At 39.5% G+C, this 17,096-nt stretch overlaps 1 protein-coding gene across 3 annotated transcripts in view; it reads right to left on the bottom strand.

Moving 5' to 3' along the window:
- Positions 1 to 17,096, bottom strand: part of LOC127355058 (voltage-dependent T-type calcium channel subunit alpha-1I-like) — a 219,049-nt gene that overhangs the window by 72,337 nt on the left and 129,616 nt on the right. For all 3 annotated transcript variants that reach the window (XM_051385530.1, XM_051385529.1, XM_051385528.1), the window contains 4 exons: positions 16,540 to 16,632; positions 8,343 to 8,682; positions 7,846 to 8,252; positions 201 to 352 (listed from right to left, as the gene is read on the bottom strand). In XM_051385530.1, the coding sequence (XP_051241490.1) occupies positions 201 to 352; positions 7,846 to 8,252; positions 8,343 to 8,682; positions 16,540 to 16,632 (992 nt within the window). The remainder of the gene's footprint in view (positions 1 to 200; positions 353 to 7,845; positions 8,253 to 8,342; positions 8,683 to 16,539; positions 16,633 to 17,096) is intronic.

Here is a 17,096-nt window from a genome sequence, read left to right as displayed (position 1 = left end):
GACAAAGCGTGACATGAATAATTTAACTGCAGGATCTCTCTCCAAAACAGTCTGGCAGACCAAAAAAGTATGTCTCAATTACATCACTCAAATCTTCTGAAAACATTCTATTTTTGTCCTCCAAAAGCCGCTTCTCTCTTTTTTCCCCCTCTTTCTGGCAAAATGATGTATATTCAGGGTATTTATATGATGTACCGTACCTTATGATGACAATGACTCCATCAAAGACATTGTAGGGGTTTCTCAGATAGCTGAAGGAGCCAAATGCAGTGACTTTGAGGATCATCTCCAAGGAGAACATGCTGGTGAAGACGATGTTGCAGATCTCCAGAACATTAGTGAGCTCCTCTGGCTGACAGAGTGACAAGAGACAAACGATAGAAGAGACAAGAGAGAGGGAAGTGAAGCTAAAGAAGGGAGCAAGTTACAGTCTAAAAATGCAAACATGCTGTTTCATTGTTATTGAAATCATTTATCAGATGATAGATGATAATAATTAGGAACAAAGCTAAATTAGAAAAAATAGACAAAAAAGTGAAGGCAGAAAGCTGACAGAAGGAACATAATAGAAAGCAAGTGAGATCAAAAGAAATTATGAGTAACAGGTTCATAGGAGAGGAAATAAGAAGCAGTACAGCAAAGAAGGGGAAAAATAAAATGTGAGTGTGGACATAATCTGCAGGACCATCATAGTCCTTTTGTCATAACAAGCAGTTACTCAATACTCGGAGGAAATAAGGCTGTCATCTAGTGTCAATCTCACACACAGGATACACATGTGCGGTAGGACTGGAATGTTAAACTATATTACTGCCAAAAAATAACCCATATTGTTCAGTTCTTGGTTTCTCTCCATATATATATTGATCTATTCTGTCTTTCGTTTCCTCGTCACTTTGTGTAGTTATCAGGGGAGCGTGCGAATGTCCCACAGCCCTATGATCCCACATTTCCTTTTTCATAAATTTGTGTCAGATTTGATCCCCCTTTCTCCCCAATTTGGTAGCCAATTACACCCAACTTATTCCCTAACCCTAACCCTAACCCTAACCCCTAACCCAATGTAAGAACACAAGACCTAATTTTCAGTGAAAGAAAAAATCTTAGAAATGTGGGAACATAGGGCTGTGGGACCACTGGGCTGTGGGAACATAGCGCTGACCCCGTTATCAGCCATGTTACTCACCACGGATTGAATGGTGGAAAGGGCAAGGACAAGCAAAAAAGCTTTTACACACAATTGCACACTCAGATGCATTGATGCCAGGATACAAAAGTACTAGGATACTGCACTGGTTAGCTGTCAGTTTACAGACAAATACGCTGACAAGCAGTAAAATAGCTGGTACATTGTTCAAATATTGTCTGCTCTCCATGTCCACATCCCTACAATCCACTCATTTCCAGCACAGCAGCATGTAGCTGGCAAACAACACATTTTGTCATCAATTATGGATGTTGCATATGTTGCCGTTAAAAAGGTCCAACATTTTACTCCTTCCACCTTGGAGACCAACTGAAAGACATTTTCGCTCTCAAGGTCTGAGCGGGTAGTCCTGGAGATAGTCCTGAAAGGTACACCAGCAAAGCAATTGTTAATTACTGTGACAATGATAACATTAGCTCTTGAACACTGCCAGTAAGTCCACTAGTAAGTTTATTTTACTTTCTGGCTGTCTTTTCAGATGTCTCTGACGCTATTTGAGTTCCCATCTTTCTGTTCCTGTCTGGCTTTGCTCAATGTCAGAAAGAACACACACGCGCACACACACACACACACACACACACACACAGAGCTAAATTTGGCAGAATCACAATTTCCAACACATCACTATTCCACAGAGCTCCTCTGTAACTTCAGCAATGACGCTTCTGACATTTCAACGCCCAAGAATCAATGAGCACTGTGCATTTTGCATGTCTATCTGCGTGCAGTGTGTGTCTATTTGTACTGCTGCATGTGTGTGTGTTTGTCAGTCCTAATGAGTGTTTAGCTGTGTGAAAACAGGGGCTAATGATGTGTGCCCACCACTGTCGGTAACGATGTGACGGCTGACCGCTGTTTGCAGACCAGCCAAACGGTGTCGGCAGGCCCTGGAGATCCATTACTGCAGTATCATTACTGCAGATCTGGGACCAGATCTAAAGACTTGCGTTTTCCGGTTGGCTGATGTATGGAATAAACTAACAAGAGTGGACATATGATATCACATTGATGACTTACATGTGATTTAGGAAAGTTAGCAGTATGTGAAATAAGAATGAAAAAAGAAAAAAAAAAACTATCTCAATTGCCTGATGTGAAACAAAACCTAAAAATGTTCAATTCTAAAGGGGTAATATTGGACAAAAATGTGTGTATAGTTCCAGTATCTGAAAAAGCAATGTTGCCATGAAAACCAGCCTCTACACACATGGGTGACTTACTCATTGCTGTGTATCGATCACCCTTCAATGCTTATCAAGAGTAATTTGGTTGACACAAAATTAGCATTGGTATGGTTTATAAAATGCTGATGCAGATTCTGCGTAGCAAGTAGCTTTTACTGTCTGAACATTTTTAGGTTAGCTTATGTAAATTCTGAATTGCAACCAGAAAAACAACAGCACTGGTCGTTTGTTTAAACTGAAACACTATGTGTTCATTTTTGTTCCTGGCAGGGGAATTCTGGTTGTAGGCACAATGACTCACTTACCCTCAGTAAATTTCTTTCAAATGATTAATTGTTTCAGCTCTATACAGCTAAAAAAAAATGTTTCCTGTAAACCTGAGACTCTCCAGAAAATAAGTACTTTTATCAAATTGACTATAGTACGCTACCTATTTCTGTCTGTATGACAAGTCCACTATGTGCACACAATTGTATGACATTGTGTTGGGTATTTCCATGTACAATGTGTGTGACTTTGACACCAGACCCCACTGTTCGCACTTGCAACCAAGTAGTTAGATGCTTAAAACTAAAAAGCACATCAGGAAACTCTCGCACAAATCCTTTTTGTAATAAGGTAATTTTGGAAAGTGACACGCCTATTTTGTTGTTTAGTAACAGGGCCTGTGATGTGATGATCCCATATCTGGGCAATTTTATCAACTTAACTTTTTTTGCAACAAGCTCAACCTTTTAAACCTTTTCACTACTCAAATGCTTTTAGCATCCGATTCACAGTGAGTCTGACCCCTGTTAGTGCCACACCTTTCACCTGTCTAATGTAACATTCCTGTGATAGTTAACAACCCAAAGCCCCTGCTATAGTATCATGTATAAATACAATAGCAGTAATGTGATAATGGAAATCATAACAAACCAAATTCTTCTAATATATATCCCTGCCTCAATTCTAAAAAAAAAGAGTGATGCAGTGAGACTTATCTGTTTCCTGTACAAATGATTCTTTTCAAATCTATTTAATAGGAGCCTTTTTATGTTTCAACAGCTACTTTGGTTAATGCAGATAATGTCTTATTAACATTGTCCCGCTGGCTATGGATTGTTCCACAATCCTTATGTAGGGTTGCAAAGTTGTTTTTATTCGCAGCATACTTTTAAGATGCAGGGTTTCAATAACTGCTAAATTCCAATCCGTGTGTATTGCTTTCATTTCCATTCTAAGACTGTTTTCTGAGGATTGATTTTTTTGTCCTCTAAAACCCAATTATGATTTTGTTTTTGAATTCTCTGACCTACTTTTTCTCATGATTACTAAATATGTGTAGTTGCTGCAGTGATATCAATTTGCATTTGACAACCAACCCCAAAGTATCTAAATCTAAGCATGTGGGTGTTCTTGAATATTTTGACTACAACCATGGCTGCCCCCGCACCATCAATGCGGTAGTTTCCCTCTGTTTTAATCTTGACGTTTTGGCAGAGAAAGACAATAATTTAGCAGTGCTGTTTGATCTCTATCTCTCCCTGTCAAATCTCCAAAATGCCCATCACGCTGCTGCATTATTAATTCCCAAACAGCTGTTCAATTCTCTGAAATGTCTTCTCACTTGAGCAATCCATCACGTTTGAGGGATATAGTTTTGAATTTTCAGTAATGCATACAGTATAATGCCACTGTAGCTTCCAACGTCCCTTCTTTGACAACTTCATCCCAAGAATAATGGTCATATTTGTGACGTGGAGAGCAATTAAAGTTGCAATTAACACTGACTTTATCTTGATTATATGAACTTTTACCGTTTACAACATCTTGTCTCAGAATGTCAGAACAGTTTCATTTTAAAAGCAATTACTGTAATAGCGTAAATGAAAAGAAATCTCAAGTGCTTTCTATTCACGCTCGGCACATAATGCAGTTTACAATAATAACGGTGGCAGATTTACTAGCCAACTTGAAATGCGTAGTCAAAAATGCTGTCCCTGGCTGGCTTAATTTAACAATCCCAAATAGCTATTTTACAGGAATCTTGTATAAGGGTAATCTTGAAAAATGTGCACTTGATGGTTACATACATGAAATTGTGCTAAAAGACTGAGACTAAGGCTAAAAGTACAGACAAACATAGGCATAACCCTGTTTGGCTGCTTACCATTCAAAGGCTACTTGCTTGTATATGTTTTCACCTTAGAACTGTCTTTCTTTCTGTGTTTTTCACATCTACCCATAGTGTATTCATATCTATCTATGGTGTGATCATATCTAGCTGTCTGTATATAATGTCAACTAATTTAATTACTTGTACTTACATCCGCACTATATCATTTACTGCTAATCTGTATATACTGTAAATATCTCACCTTAATAGCTGTTTATATCTTAGTATATCTTAGTGTATTCACCTCACTCCGTTCATTCTGTTAATACTGTTCATACTTTTAATATCCTGCTAGTATATTCATATATATATATATATAATGTTATTTTCTTTTACAGATTTTTGAACATATGCACATTACTCTGCACTTTACTGCTTTGCACTTCTAGTTAGATGCTTAGCTGCATTTTATTGTCTAGTACTTGTACTTGTGCACTGACAATAAAGTTGAATCTAATCTTATCTAAAGTTGACAAGAGTTAAGGTTAATAGGATGAAGTGTGTTTTGCAAACGTATCACTATCTTGGGTAATGTTGGTCGGGGTTGCGGCATTGTAACTTTCTTAAATACAACAAAGAGCAGGACGAGGATGCTAACATTAACCTAAACTCTGATAGCATCCAGGACTGACTTTCACACAGAATGGAAATACTGCACAGTGTATATGCTAATTGTGATTTTCTTTCTCTTTTATCCTCACCTGCAACTAACTAACTAACAAAAACGCTAGTTAGCATGGCATGGTAACGATTTTAGCTTACGTTAGAGCAAATAAACATAGCAGTTAGAGCAGAAAATGCATTCCTTACACTTTTGGTCTTGTGTTTTTGGTTTTGGAAATCCTAAAAAGAACCATAACCAGTCAGTTCATAGTCAAAACAACCAATTTACTGTATAGTTTTTCAGTATTTAATATTTAATAAAATATTTAAACATGCATGAGAGAAGGCAGATGAAGTTTGTTGTTGAGCTGCTTTTATAGTTCTATTTTAATTACTACAAAATGTGTATGTGTGCTGTAAAAAACACATCTAATACACTCTCACAAACAAACTGGTTTGTTTTGGAATTAAGTACAGTCTCCGTGTCTGGTTGCCTGCCAAAGTGGCGGCCTACATCATATCTGCTACAACCCAGAAACTTGAAAATAAAAGCATTTGGCTGGCATTTCCTCACGCTGGTTATCTGTTGTTCCCACACCAACAGACCCATAGAACACAGGTGTAGTGGGACAGGTGGAAGCACCTCTCTACAGGATGAGGATCAGAGTGATGAGACAGATTAAGCCTCCGATACCACTGTTCAAACAGAGGGAAGCATGACTCCAGTTTGCTAAACAGGCGGTGGAACCACAGACACTGCAGCTCGCTATTTCCTCCCCATTAAAGGAGCAAAGTCTCTGTCTGCCTTTCTCATTCTGTCTCTCTCTATTTTTAGCCGCCCCTGAGATGAGAGACGACCCACCACTGCGGTGGTGGCAGGCGTGAGTGGGCGATGGTATAGCAAGAGTGAGAAATATTGATAAAAAGACAAAGAGTGTACAAAGCAGAGCGACAGAAAGAGACAGGAAACGGAAAGAAACAGGACGTAGTTAAAAGAAAGCATGAGGCATCTTTTTTTTTGCTTGGAGATCTTGGTTAGTGTGATCTGAACTAAAGGTGTGATAAGGTTCTGGTGGCCCTGTTGGCTAGGGAATCACATTATATAGGCATTAGAAAGGCAGAAGGAGAAAAAGACATGTAAGAAAGAGAGATGGACATGTGGAAGAAATAATATAGAGAGGTTTACATTGCGGAGGAGTGTGGACATTGAGTGACAGGGAGAGACACTAAAAGAGACTGTGGATTCTCACTGCGAGCATCATGGTTGTCAGTTCACTCTAACTGTAGGCAGAGAGAGAGGCTACAGCTTGTGCATCTACAGAGTACTAAACAGACAAATCCTTCATTTTTAACTGCTATGGATTCCCCTATTCATACATTTACTTTGTTAGTACACATTTACATTGTTAGCATTGTTGGTAACAAACAACAAGACGACAACTACAATACATTAATTCCAACATTATCACTAATGGATGCAATCTCCCTCCAAGCACTGTGAGCTTGTTGTTCCTGTTACCTTTTAACTAGAAGTTGTAAAAGCTAAAGTAAAAGAAAGTTTCTAATTGGATCTCATTATTTTTCCACTCAACAGCCTGATAGATAGATAGATAGATAGATAGATAGATAGATAGATAGATAGATAGATAGATAGATAGATAGATAGATAGATAATTTATTCATCCCCAAGGGGAAATTCACAGTTTCCAGCAGTATCCACAGACTGGGATAAAACAGAAGATTTAAAATTTAAGGAGGCATGCAAAGTACTACTACTAATAATAACAACAACAGGGGCTGTTGATAGAATAAAATCACCAATGACAATTTGTAACTGAAGGTTTCATGGTTAAAAGCCAATCTTGCAAAAAGTCTGTTTATATTCTATATTTTTTTATTGCCAAAAATGTACGAAAACAACAAATCCAATAATGAACTAATCCACTAAAAGAGTTTAGCCAAAGCATGATAATCGTATTCCTCTCCATAAACTATTAAATAAACAAATCAATGAGCTGCACCATTGTATTGGAAGTTCGACTGCTGGCCAGTATGTAACCACAAGGAAACTTTTTAACTTTTAAAGACATTTTTTTATTCAAGGCTACAGCAGATGTCCTTGCTTTTTTTTTTAAATCAGAAAGGTCTTAGTGTGCCAAAAGATTTTGATTAAACAAAAGAATTCCACATCAAGAAACACCATACAACTGTTTCTAGGGAACTCAAATTGCACCTAAAACTTAGGAGAGAGTTGTAAAATCAACTTGCAAATCTATTGTCTTTCTGTTGGACTGATTGTGGGCATATAATTCTTTCATACCAAGGTCATGGCTTGGATTTTGGTTGAATTTTGTTCTTTAATTCCAACACAAAATCACAGTAGGTTGCACCTTTTTGAGAAACTCAACATTTAAAGCAACCTTTGATTTGCCATTGAGCCAATCTTGCAGAGTACTCAGCGGGTGCCACAATGTCTTTTTGATTTCTGTGAATCTGAACACATATGTGACACTGAAAACATTTGATTAAACGGATGAATAGACATACAGCTGTGTAAAAGACACAGGCTGACATATGGGATGCAGAAGTGAAAATGAGTAAATAAAGGAGGAGAAAAAGTGGAACCAAAAGTATTTCAAACTCAAACTTAAGGAAAGTTATGCAACACAGAGGAGAGAGACAGCTGTCTGTACCTGCTCGTGGTGCTCGATGCCCATGCTGATGGTGTTGATCAGGATGGCGATCATGATGCCTCGGTTGAAGTACTTGCTCTCCACGATTCCCCACAGTTTCAACCTTGTGTTGTGCCACAGCTCCTTGCATAGCTTCTTAGGACTACAGCCCCCATGTCTCCATGTACCCTCCTGGCCTTTCTTGCCCTTCTCCTTACTACCAGAATGTACCCCCTCCCTGTCCGTTTCCTCCACAGCTCCCTCCTCTGCTTCATCGTTTGCTGCACTGCGAGCTGGTCCCACCCCATCGGTGAGCGACAGAGCTGCGGCACACTGAGGGCAGCCGTCGGTGGCAGAGGTGGCGGTGAGGGCCATGGGTGAGGCAGGTGAGGCGTGGTCAGGTTTGTTATGGTGGGGACAGGGTGGACCTGAAATGGTGCAAATGGAGGGTGTTAAAGGGTCAGTGTGTCAGGCATGCATCTGAATACTACTGTCTGAATAGTTTCACAGTTACGTACCATGCCTCCTCACTTCTCTTCTCTTGCGTCCTCCTCTTCCATTGGCCTTCCTCTCCCTCCCTTCTCCTCCTCCTCTACCTCTTCCGACGCCCCGGAAGCCGCGAGGTTTGCCCCGCAAGGTGTTGAAAAGGGCAATAGTTTGCCTCCTGGCCTTGCGGAGGATGTGGCAGACCAGCTGGAAAAGTTCCTCATAGCAGTCCCCGGGTTCACTGGCCAGGGTGGAGGAGGACGAACACTGCGCTCGCTGCTCCTGCATCAGCTGGTGCTCCCTCTGCTTGGTCTCTGAGAACTGGGTAGCGATGACCACGAGGCACAGGTTGATCATGAAGAAGGAACCCACCTGGGAGGATGAGAGCCATACATGGAACTACAGTTTTTAAGACCCACATGCTTTTGATCCTACTATAAACTACTAAAAAAAGATGATAATTTGTTCCAAAATGATTTTATGTGCTACATTTGTAAACACTGGCATGAAATTGTCCCAGACCCATAATCTGAGCTAGTAGAGGCCCATTTCTGCCAGCTAATAACACTGAATAAAAAACTATCTGCAAGATGGCTCGAGTCCAGTGGAGTTTAGCTGTTGCTACCTCTAGTCTGTTAGCCTGCTTGGCTGGACAAGTCCAAACATAACACATTGTACAATATGGCTGCAAACAAAGCTGCTGTGTTTTCAGTGAAAACACTGTTGATACTGAGTAGTAACTTGAGAATACAGTTGCATTTTGCTACTAAAATCAGCAAACCTTATCAGTCTAAGAACAGCCAGCATTAATCTAATAGGAGAGGGAAGCTAACACATTTACCTTCTTTAAACTGTTGTAATTCAATGTCTCAACATTTTCTTTCATTCCTCATTTAATCATGAGGTAAAGCTTAGATTGAATCCCATTCACAAGGGACAAGTATTACCTTGGAGCTGCATGTGATTTAGGGATATACCGTACACATCTCAAGGGTGTTTCTCTTCTATCATTGACACTGTGACCAAGGTTAGTACCAGTACAATCAAGGTCCCATTCATTTTCTTCACAGGTTGGATGTTAGATGGCTCACAGTTGGAGTACTTCCATAGACTGGATGGACATAAAACTCTCCCGGTTGAATCATCAGAACAAAAGATGAACTGTGTTAGAAAGTAACTGGTTCTTTGATAAAGAAAATTACGGTACAGCCTATGTACATAAAAGCATGGGGTTATAAGTCAACTATGACTGCCAGCGTGCTTTTCAGAAAGAATCCAATGACAGAGTTAAAAATACTATTCCATGCTACTAATGGTGGGCAGAAGGAAAAAAAACTAAGCTTTTGACAATCTGACAATACAATATGCAGCTGAAATCAATTTACTTTTTGATTCTGGGTAATTTTGGATGAATTTGGCAACTATGGCCCTGAGTTTTATCCCAAACTGCAACAATGCAGTTTGGGATAAAATTTGCTACAGCTCTGATTTGCAGGTCTCACTAATTTATTCTCTATAGCAATGGAAGCCAGACTCATGGGTATCATGGTATTTAGAGCCATTCATCCAAACCGAATCAAACTACTTGATTTTTATTAAATAATGAAATATTGTTAAAACTGATAATCACAACAAAACGTATAGCAATGTTACATAAAGTTTCTAGCAGAACTTCTTTTTTCTATGTTTGGGAACATTGAAAATATCATTAAGAGAATAGTTTGCATTGAGGAGAAATACTCCCAATTTCCAAGTCTATGGTCTCAGTATTTCTCACACAGTTAATTAATTAATGACTGATTTGATGAATAAAAATCGATTTACACATGGGTAATATTATCAGATGACCTTGGTGTTTGGAGCAATACCGTAGATGTGGTTCCCCATCCCTGTGGGGCAGCCTAGAATATTCTAATAATATCCAAATAGTTTTTTTAATAGATTGTTTGTGTGGTGAATAACCATATTTATATTTGAATCTACTAAACCTTGTAATAGTCTGTGTTTTACTTTATTTGTAGCTACAGTGCTATATTTACAATATAAACATATTTATAGTATTTTATATTGTTTTAACAGAAATATGTTATTACATTTATTAAAATATATTGTGACCGCTTGGTCTTCTGTATGAAATCCAAGTTGTCCGTCACAACTACTTGCACCTGTGAATTAGCAACAGAGACAACCTTACTAATTACATGAGGTCTCCAGTTTAGCTTTTAATGCCATCACAGGGGCACAAATGAAGGCAAGCAGCTACACAGTTCTGGCCCTAAGTAAAACAAGTGTATATTGTAGTGTAACATCGAGCCATGTATGGTTAGTGTGACAATATTGTGTAGTTGTTTTCTTCCTTTGACAAGAGTTGAATCTCTGCAGTTTGTTGTCATGCTGTGCTGTCTGATTCTGGGCATGCTATCTACTACCCAATTGTTTTTTACTTAATCCCCCCCAAAAAGTTGCAGAGCACTTTAGAAAAGTTTGTCTTTTTTGCTTTGCTTTGCAGTTCCTTTCCAGAACCTGAAGTGTTCATTTTGAAGGGAGCAAACCTAAACCTAAAGCTACCACCATTGGGCCAACTCTATTATATCTAAATTTGTTCGAAGGAATTGTGTGAAAAGACTAAGGGGTGGCTGCATGGGAAACAACCAGGCCTCGAACTGTCCTTGATTAATAATGAAATGGTTGTTAGTAAAAGTCAGAGAAGAAAAAAAGAATCCACTTTCTTTGACTAAAACTGATCCTACACTCCAATAATTCATTAATTAATAATTATTGATTCATAATTATTTAATATTAACAAGGCCAAGTTGCTTAGATTCTGGATACCACAGTAATTAATGATATACCGGTAAATATAAAACACAATATTTTTTAGAAGTGTGTCAGAAAGCTGCTTATGTCTTAGGCTCACTCTCTACAAGAGACAGCAGGTGAAGCAGATATAGAAGGAAGAGAGAGAAAGAGAGAAGAAAAGGGCAAGGTCACCCAGAGAAGCAGAGCTGACGTGGAAAGGAGGAGAGAGAAAGTGAGAAAGCAGAGAGGGGGATGAAATCTAACGCTCTCCAGGCTGTGATCAATAGTGATTGTGAAGCCTGATAACCCCCCTTCTGCTCTCCATCTGAACCACTGTGACAAAGACTATGGAAGAGCTGGATAAAAAAGTGTGTGTAAGCGGAGTTATGTGTGTGTGTGTGTGTGTTTAGTTGTGTGTCAGTGTGTGTTTTATGTGTAAAGCAGCTCGTCATTGATCCAAAGCAGAGATTTGTGGTCAGACTTGCTAGTTTTTCATACCAGCTCTCTGGACGTGCGGACTGAAAGGGAGGCAGTGGGTCCCAGCACCCGTTCAGCACCCTCGCTGATCCCATCAAATATTTATACTCACACTCTGCTGGAGCCGCTGAAATACAATTAGATTAGTGTGTGTGTGTGTGTGTGTGTGTCTGCAGCAGAGTGACATAATGACGATGTGTGAGAGGCAATGAGTATGTGTCATTGACAGTGAACGGATGCACTGTGTGTGTGTTTGAAAGAGTTTGCGGCTTGGCAAGGGAAGGGGAGATAAGTTCCCCCCCACACAATTTTTAATAAGAATTCATCAATATCTTTAACAAGGAATCCAGACATGTGAAAGGCGCTGCATACAGTAACAAACCAGGAGGGGGTAACACTAATTCTGCAGCTCCTCAGAGCATTTAGGCCTCTTTTAGCTCATTGTTTTGGTTTATTGGCACATTTACTGTTTGGTTTGGTGCTCTCATCCACAGGACCCAGTTACGGCAACAGATGGCAGGTACTTTTTAAGCCAACAGTATCTACCTTGTATCTAGTATCTATCCAGCTGCCGAAATCTAACTACTAGCCGGTAAAGAAATTTGAACATCTAGCAACTAAAGAGCCAGATATCTTTTTCAGGAATTAATAGAATTATATAAAATATAAGGCAATGTAAATTAACAGTTTTGAATTGCACCTCCGCCAAATGTCTTGATTTATATCAGTCAAGATGGAGGGTCCCCATTCAAAAACTCAGCCTGGAGGTAAGTAAAGTGGGATTTCATTTTAACCTGTCAAGATACCACGTTGCATAACTGCTTAGTAAGTAAGTAACTGATTTAACTAATTTGTAAATGCTACTCAGATAATAATTGTCTGCAATTAAAGTAAAGTAAGCTTACAGATGAAAACTGTTTCCTTTGAAGTAGTCTGAAGAGACTTCAATTTATTGAACTGTAAGTGTTCTATTTTCAGGCATTGACTAATTCTGTCTTTAGTGCATACAATGTTGGCAAGCTTTTTACATATGCACCTGTCATATCTGATTACTATTCAGAAGAGCTGCACAATTAATGGAAATATTATCGACTACTACTCTTGGAGCTACTATTTCATTGTCATAAGTTAAAAAAGTAGCTGAATCTGTGTATTAGCTTCAACTTGGCGATACAAAACCACACAATCAAGTCTTTTCTATGTGGGAAATGGATCTACAGTGAATTTGGGGGATCATAAACTTGTAAAACATATACTACTGAAATCTACTACAAATCAGTCATCAGTCAGTTTTTATTTTGTTTCTCTTTGTGTGTATGTGTGTGTGTGTGTGTGTGTGTGTGTAGTCATAGATCAACTAAATCCTAAACATATTTGTGTGACAGGTGTGGGTATTACTTGAGATCAATCAGGTGTCTTTATCTATATCCATGTATGGGCTGAATGTTAACACCAGGTATAAGTGAGTGCAAAGGCAGCTTATAAAGTGTCAAATCAAAAGGCTTATCACACTGTGTGGCTCTCTAACAAAACAGGTTGAGGCTGGCATCTCTGGATGTTAAACCTAATTCCACAGGGCCAAGCTATTTGCCACGGGAAGCCTTTAATTCCGCTCAGTCCTCTGGTTTAAACTGCTCTACATGATCGTGATCAGTATACACCATCTCTCAAACTCTCTCCATCTTTATCTCACTTTTTTCATCTGTCTCTCCATCTGTCACACTCCCTCTCTGTCGCTCTCTCGTCAGTTTTCATCTAGCTCCCTTTTCTCCACTTTCGTATCACTCGCTCTTCATCCCACTCTACCTCTCAATTCAATTGAATTTAACACACTTAATCTGTGAGTGAGTGTTACGTGAGTGAAATTATAAAAGCATCCAAATACAACCTAAACCTCTCTCTCCCCCTCTCGCTCTCTTTCCCCTTCCTCTCCTTCCGTCTGTCTCATTTGCTGTCACTCGCTCTCTTCCATCTCTCCATGCTCACTGTCGTGCAGTATTAAAAAAAACATAATTAAAGGTCTTCTCGTCTGTCTGCTAGTGAGATGAGGACAGGCGAGGATATGAACAGAACTTTTAACGTGTGAATAGTAACGCTCAAATCACTTTCTTCCACTAAGTCGGTTTGTGAGACAAGCGTTAAAATGCGTTGCAACAAAGCCGACAAAAGCCTGACTGTCAAATCTTTTGTCTGCGGGGGAAAAGGACAGATTTGCAACAACTGCAGGGAGTCAGATCCTGCTATGATGCCACACTTTAAAGCATGATGAATTAGAATGTATTCATCTTGAGATACCTCATTTAGATAATGTTGCAGGCATTTCTGCTCTAGATACTTTATACAAACATTTTTGGAGCAATGAAGTTCATTTGGACCCTGAATCTGAAGGATCTTCGTGTTGAATATTTACATGGTGAAAGCTTTTACACATACCATAGAGGCAAATGCAGATGTAGTTACTTTCCATAAAGATACCAAGAATAAAAAAGTTGTCACACACATTTTAAGATCTCTGGTTTCTCATTGAAGTACTTTTATTTTCAAAGATTGAGCAATGAAAATTCATATTTGTTACATAGAGTGCTGACATTGTAATTTTAATTATATATAAATCCTTTGTTCAAAATTGAACAATATTATTCTTGTTAGCTTCTTAACTGTATTAATGAACTGAGTGGTGATTTTTATATTCTACAAGACACTTACAGCTGCTGCTAATAGAAGAATAAAGTGATATGTCTGCTAACCATTCCCAGGGACTTTTATGTTCCTCTTTGATTTAGTCATTTTACTTTCTTTTGAAATAGTTTCTTCCTTTCTTTGTATTTTGATATTTTATGCCGTGTCCTCTGTTTAATACTTCAATGCACCGTGTAACAAGGGGCCTTTGTTTCTGAAACCTGCCTAATAATACAGCATTTTAATGCTAAAGGTTGGAGGACAGGACATATTGCATGACATACTGTTAAACCTGATGCTGTGATCAGTGTGTCTGCTCCAACCATGTGAGCCCGGAGGACATGCTGAGGGATTCGCTCTAATTAATAATGTTTCATTTAAGATCAAAGAAGGAGACCAACATGTGGTTGCTTCCTCTCTCCCGTCCTCCAATCCTCTCTCTGATTTCATGCCGACACTCAAGTCCATCATCACCACCTCCTGGTTTCTTCCCTTTATCGATCCATCCACCCCTTTTCCATCCCTCCTCCGCTTCCTTGCTCTTCATCATCCCTTTGCTTAAGCTCACTGCCCATCTTTCTCCATTTCCTTCCATCCCTCTTTTTTCTCTTCCATTTCATCATCCTTTTTCCATCTCCTGTCCTCAGTAATTTTCTTCCTTCCTTTCCTCCTCCCTCTACCCCTCCTCAGTGATTTTTTCACATCAAACGACAACCATCATATCACGAGTCATCTGTAGTGAGGCAATTTTAGGGGCTTGATGTAGAAGATAACGTCTCACAGCAAATCTGAAAAAGAGCACTGGAATGTGTCCTTTTTCGTGTGTGTGTGTGTCAATAAATGTGTTTTCTGATGTAAGTATTTGTAAGTTAGGTATAGCTAGCTAAGCAGTGATGACGGCTGGCCTACTGAGCGGGCATGGCATTAAGATGCCTGCCAAGCCACTGGGACCAGTGGGGTAATTTAAGCAAGTACAGTGCAGATAAAAGCCTGCAGAGTATCTGTTCTTTGCTTGGGTGAGAGTAGAAGTTTAAGGCAGCTTAAAAACAAGTTAGGTCAGGGTTAGGAAACGGTGCCGCCTGTCATGGGGCTCAGCAGATTTTTGACAGCACAGCATGATACCCACTGCAGGGGTCAAAACATCATTTAACAGGAATACTGGCCTTCCAGAAGAATGCTCACTCAACTTTTGTCACATTTTTCTGTGTATTGATAACTGGATGTGTGTGCCTGTTTGTAAGTGTATGTGTGCGTTTCTGTGTGACTGAGAATAATGAGTCGAGCGACAGATGCATGAATGATGCTCAGCGAGAAAGGGGAGATGAAATGAAGGCAGGAGGGGAGTGAATGAAGGGAGCCAGGAGGTGGTAGAGATGAAAGGAAAGGGGAAGAAAGGACGTTAAGGAAGAGAATGAAACAGAGTATGGATGAAGGAGGGAATGATTGAAGGAAGTGCAATGATTGATAGATGGCAGGAAAAGGTAGGAAAGGTAGGGCGGCAAGGAGCAGAGATTGACAGATTTAAGGATATAGACAGATGTAGAGAGTAATGGAAGAAGAGATGAAGGGATGAGAAACGAAGGGAGAGTTTGTGAGAGAAGAGGAGAGGAGAAGAGAGGCAGAGCTTGTGTCTGAATCTGAAGGCAGGCAATTAAAAGTGTAATAAAAAGACAAGACAGCCCCTGGGTTGGGGAAGTAACAGGGACTGGCAGTCACACTGCATTATGATAGCACTCTTACTCACACACACACGCACATACTCTCTGACAGGCTAAAAAAGAAATATACTGAGGGGAACATGCATCAGCGCTTGCACACAAAAGCATACACACCCATTGCGGCACACATACAGAAAGAGAAGCTAAAGGATTGGAATTAAAAAGTGTTTTATCAGAACAAAAGGGGGATTCTTTGGGGATTTTAGCTCAGCTTTCACTCTGACACTGACAGACTTGTGTGAGTGTAGTTTGGTACGTGTGCGCGCATAGGTGTGTAGGAGAGAGAGAGAGAGAGAGAGAGAGAGAGAGAGAGAGAGAGAGAGAGAAAGTGATGCGTTCATCAGCTTGAAGGACATTTAAAAGTGCGCAAGTTGGCTGACTGCAGAAACTACAACTTCATTCCGTGTGTATAGTAAGTATATGTACCTGTGTGTATTAAAACTCTGTAAATATCTGAAAATATCCTCGTTATAGACTTTATGATGATATTGATTTCAAACATACCACCCAGCCCTATGTTCACATCCTGTACTGTAAGTGTATGAGTGTGACTTACAATAATCAGTAGAATGAAGTAGATGAAGTTGTAGAAGGAATGAGCATCCATCACATAGTACATGATCTCCACCCAGCCCTCCAGAGTGATCACCTACAGTCAAAGGGAAAGGTGACAGTAAGGAAACTGTTGAAGGAGCTGTTTCTGGCGGGGGGAAGTTAGATGGGAAGATTGATACCACTCTCAAGTCTGTCTGCTAACATAAGGCTACAGCCAGCAGCCAATAAGCCTAATGTAGCATATCTATAATCTTGTCAACTCCTTGCCTTAAACTGCCTATTTATTTTCTGATTTGTATTTATAATAACTTTCAAAGCTGTTTGTACTGTCTGGACACAGTGCCACGCATATTTCCTACGCATTTTGGTTGCTGCTTCCTGTTCCACTGAACTGCTCTTACTGTATAGCTGCTGTCACATCTTAATTCCCCCTCTGGGATCAATGAACTAACTAACTAAGTTACTAAGCAGTTGGTTTTTATTCCATGAAGTTTTGTGGATGTTCATCTTGAACCCATCTTAGAACAATAATGTAATGTAATGTAATATTAATACAAA

This window comes from Dicentrarchus labrax, unplaced genomic scaffold, assembly GCF_905237075.1.
Source record: "Dicentrarchus labrax unplaced genomic scaffold, dlabrax2021, whole genome shotgun sequence".
In the NCBI taxonomy this organism is placed as follows: Eukaryota; Metazoa; Chordata; class Actinopteri; family Moronidae; genus Dicentrarchus; species Dicentrarchus labrax.
Note: the sequence above shows the minus strand (reverse complement) of the source record. Positions and strands in the feature narration are given on the sequence as shown.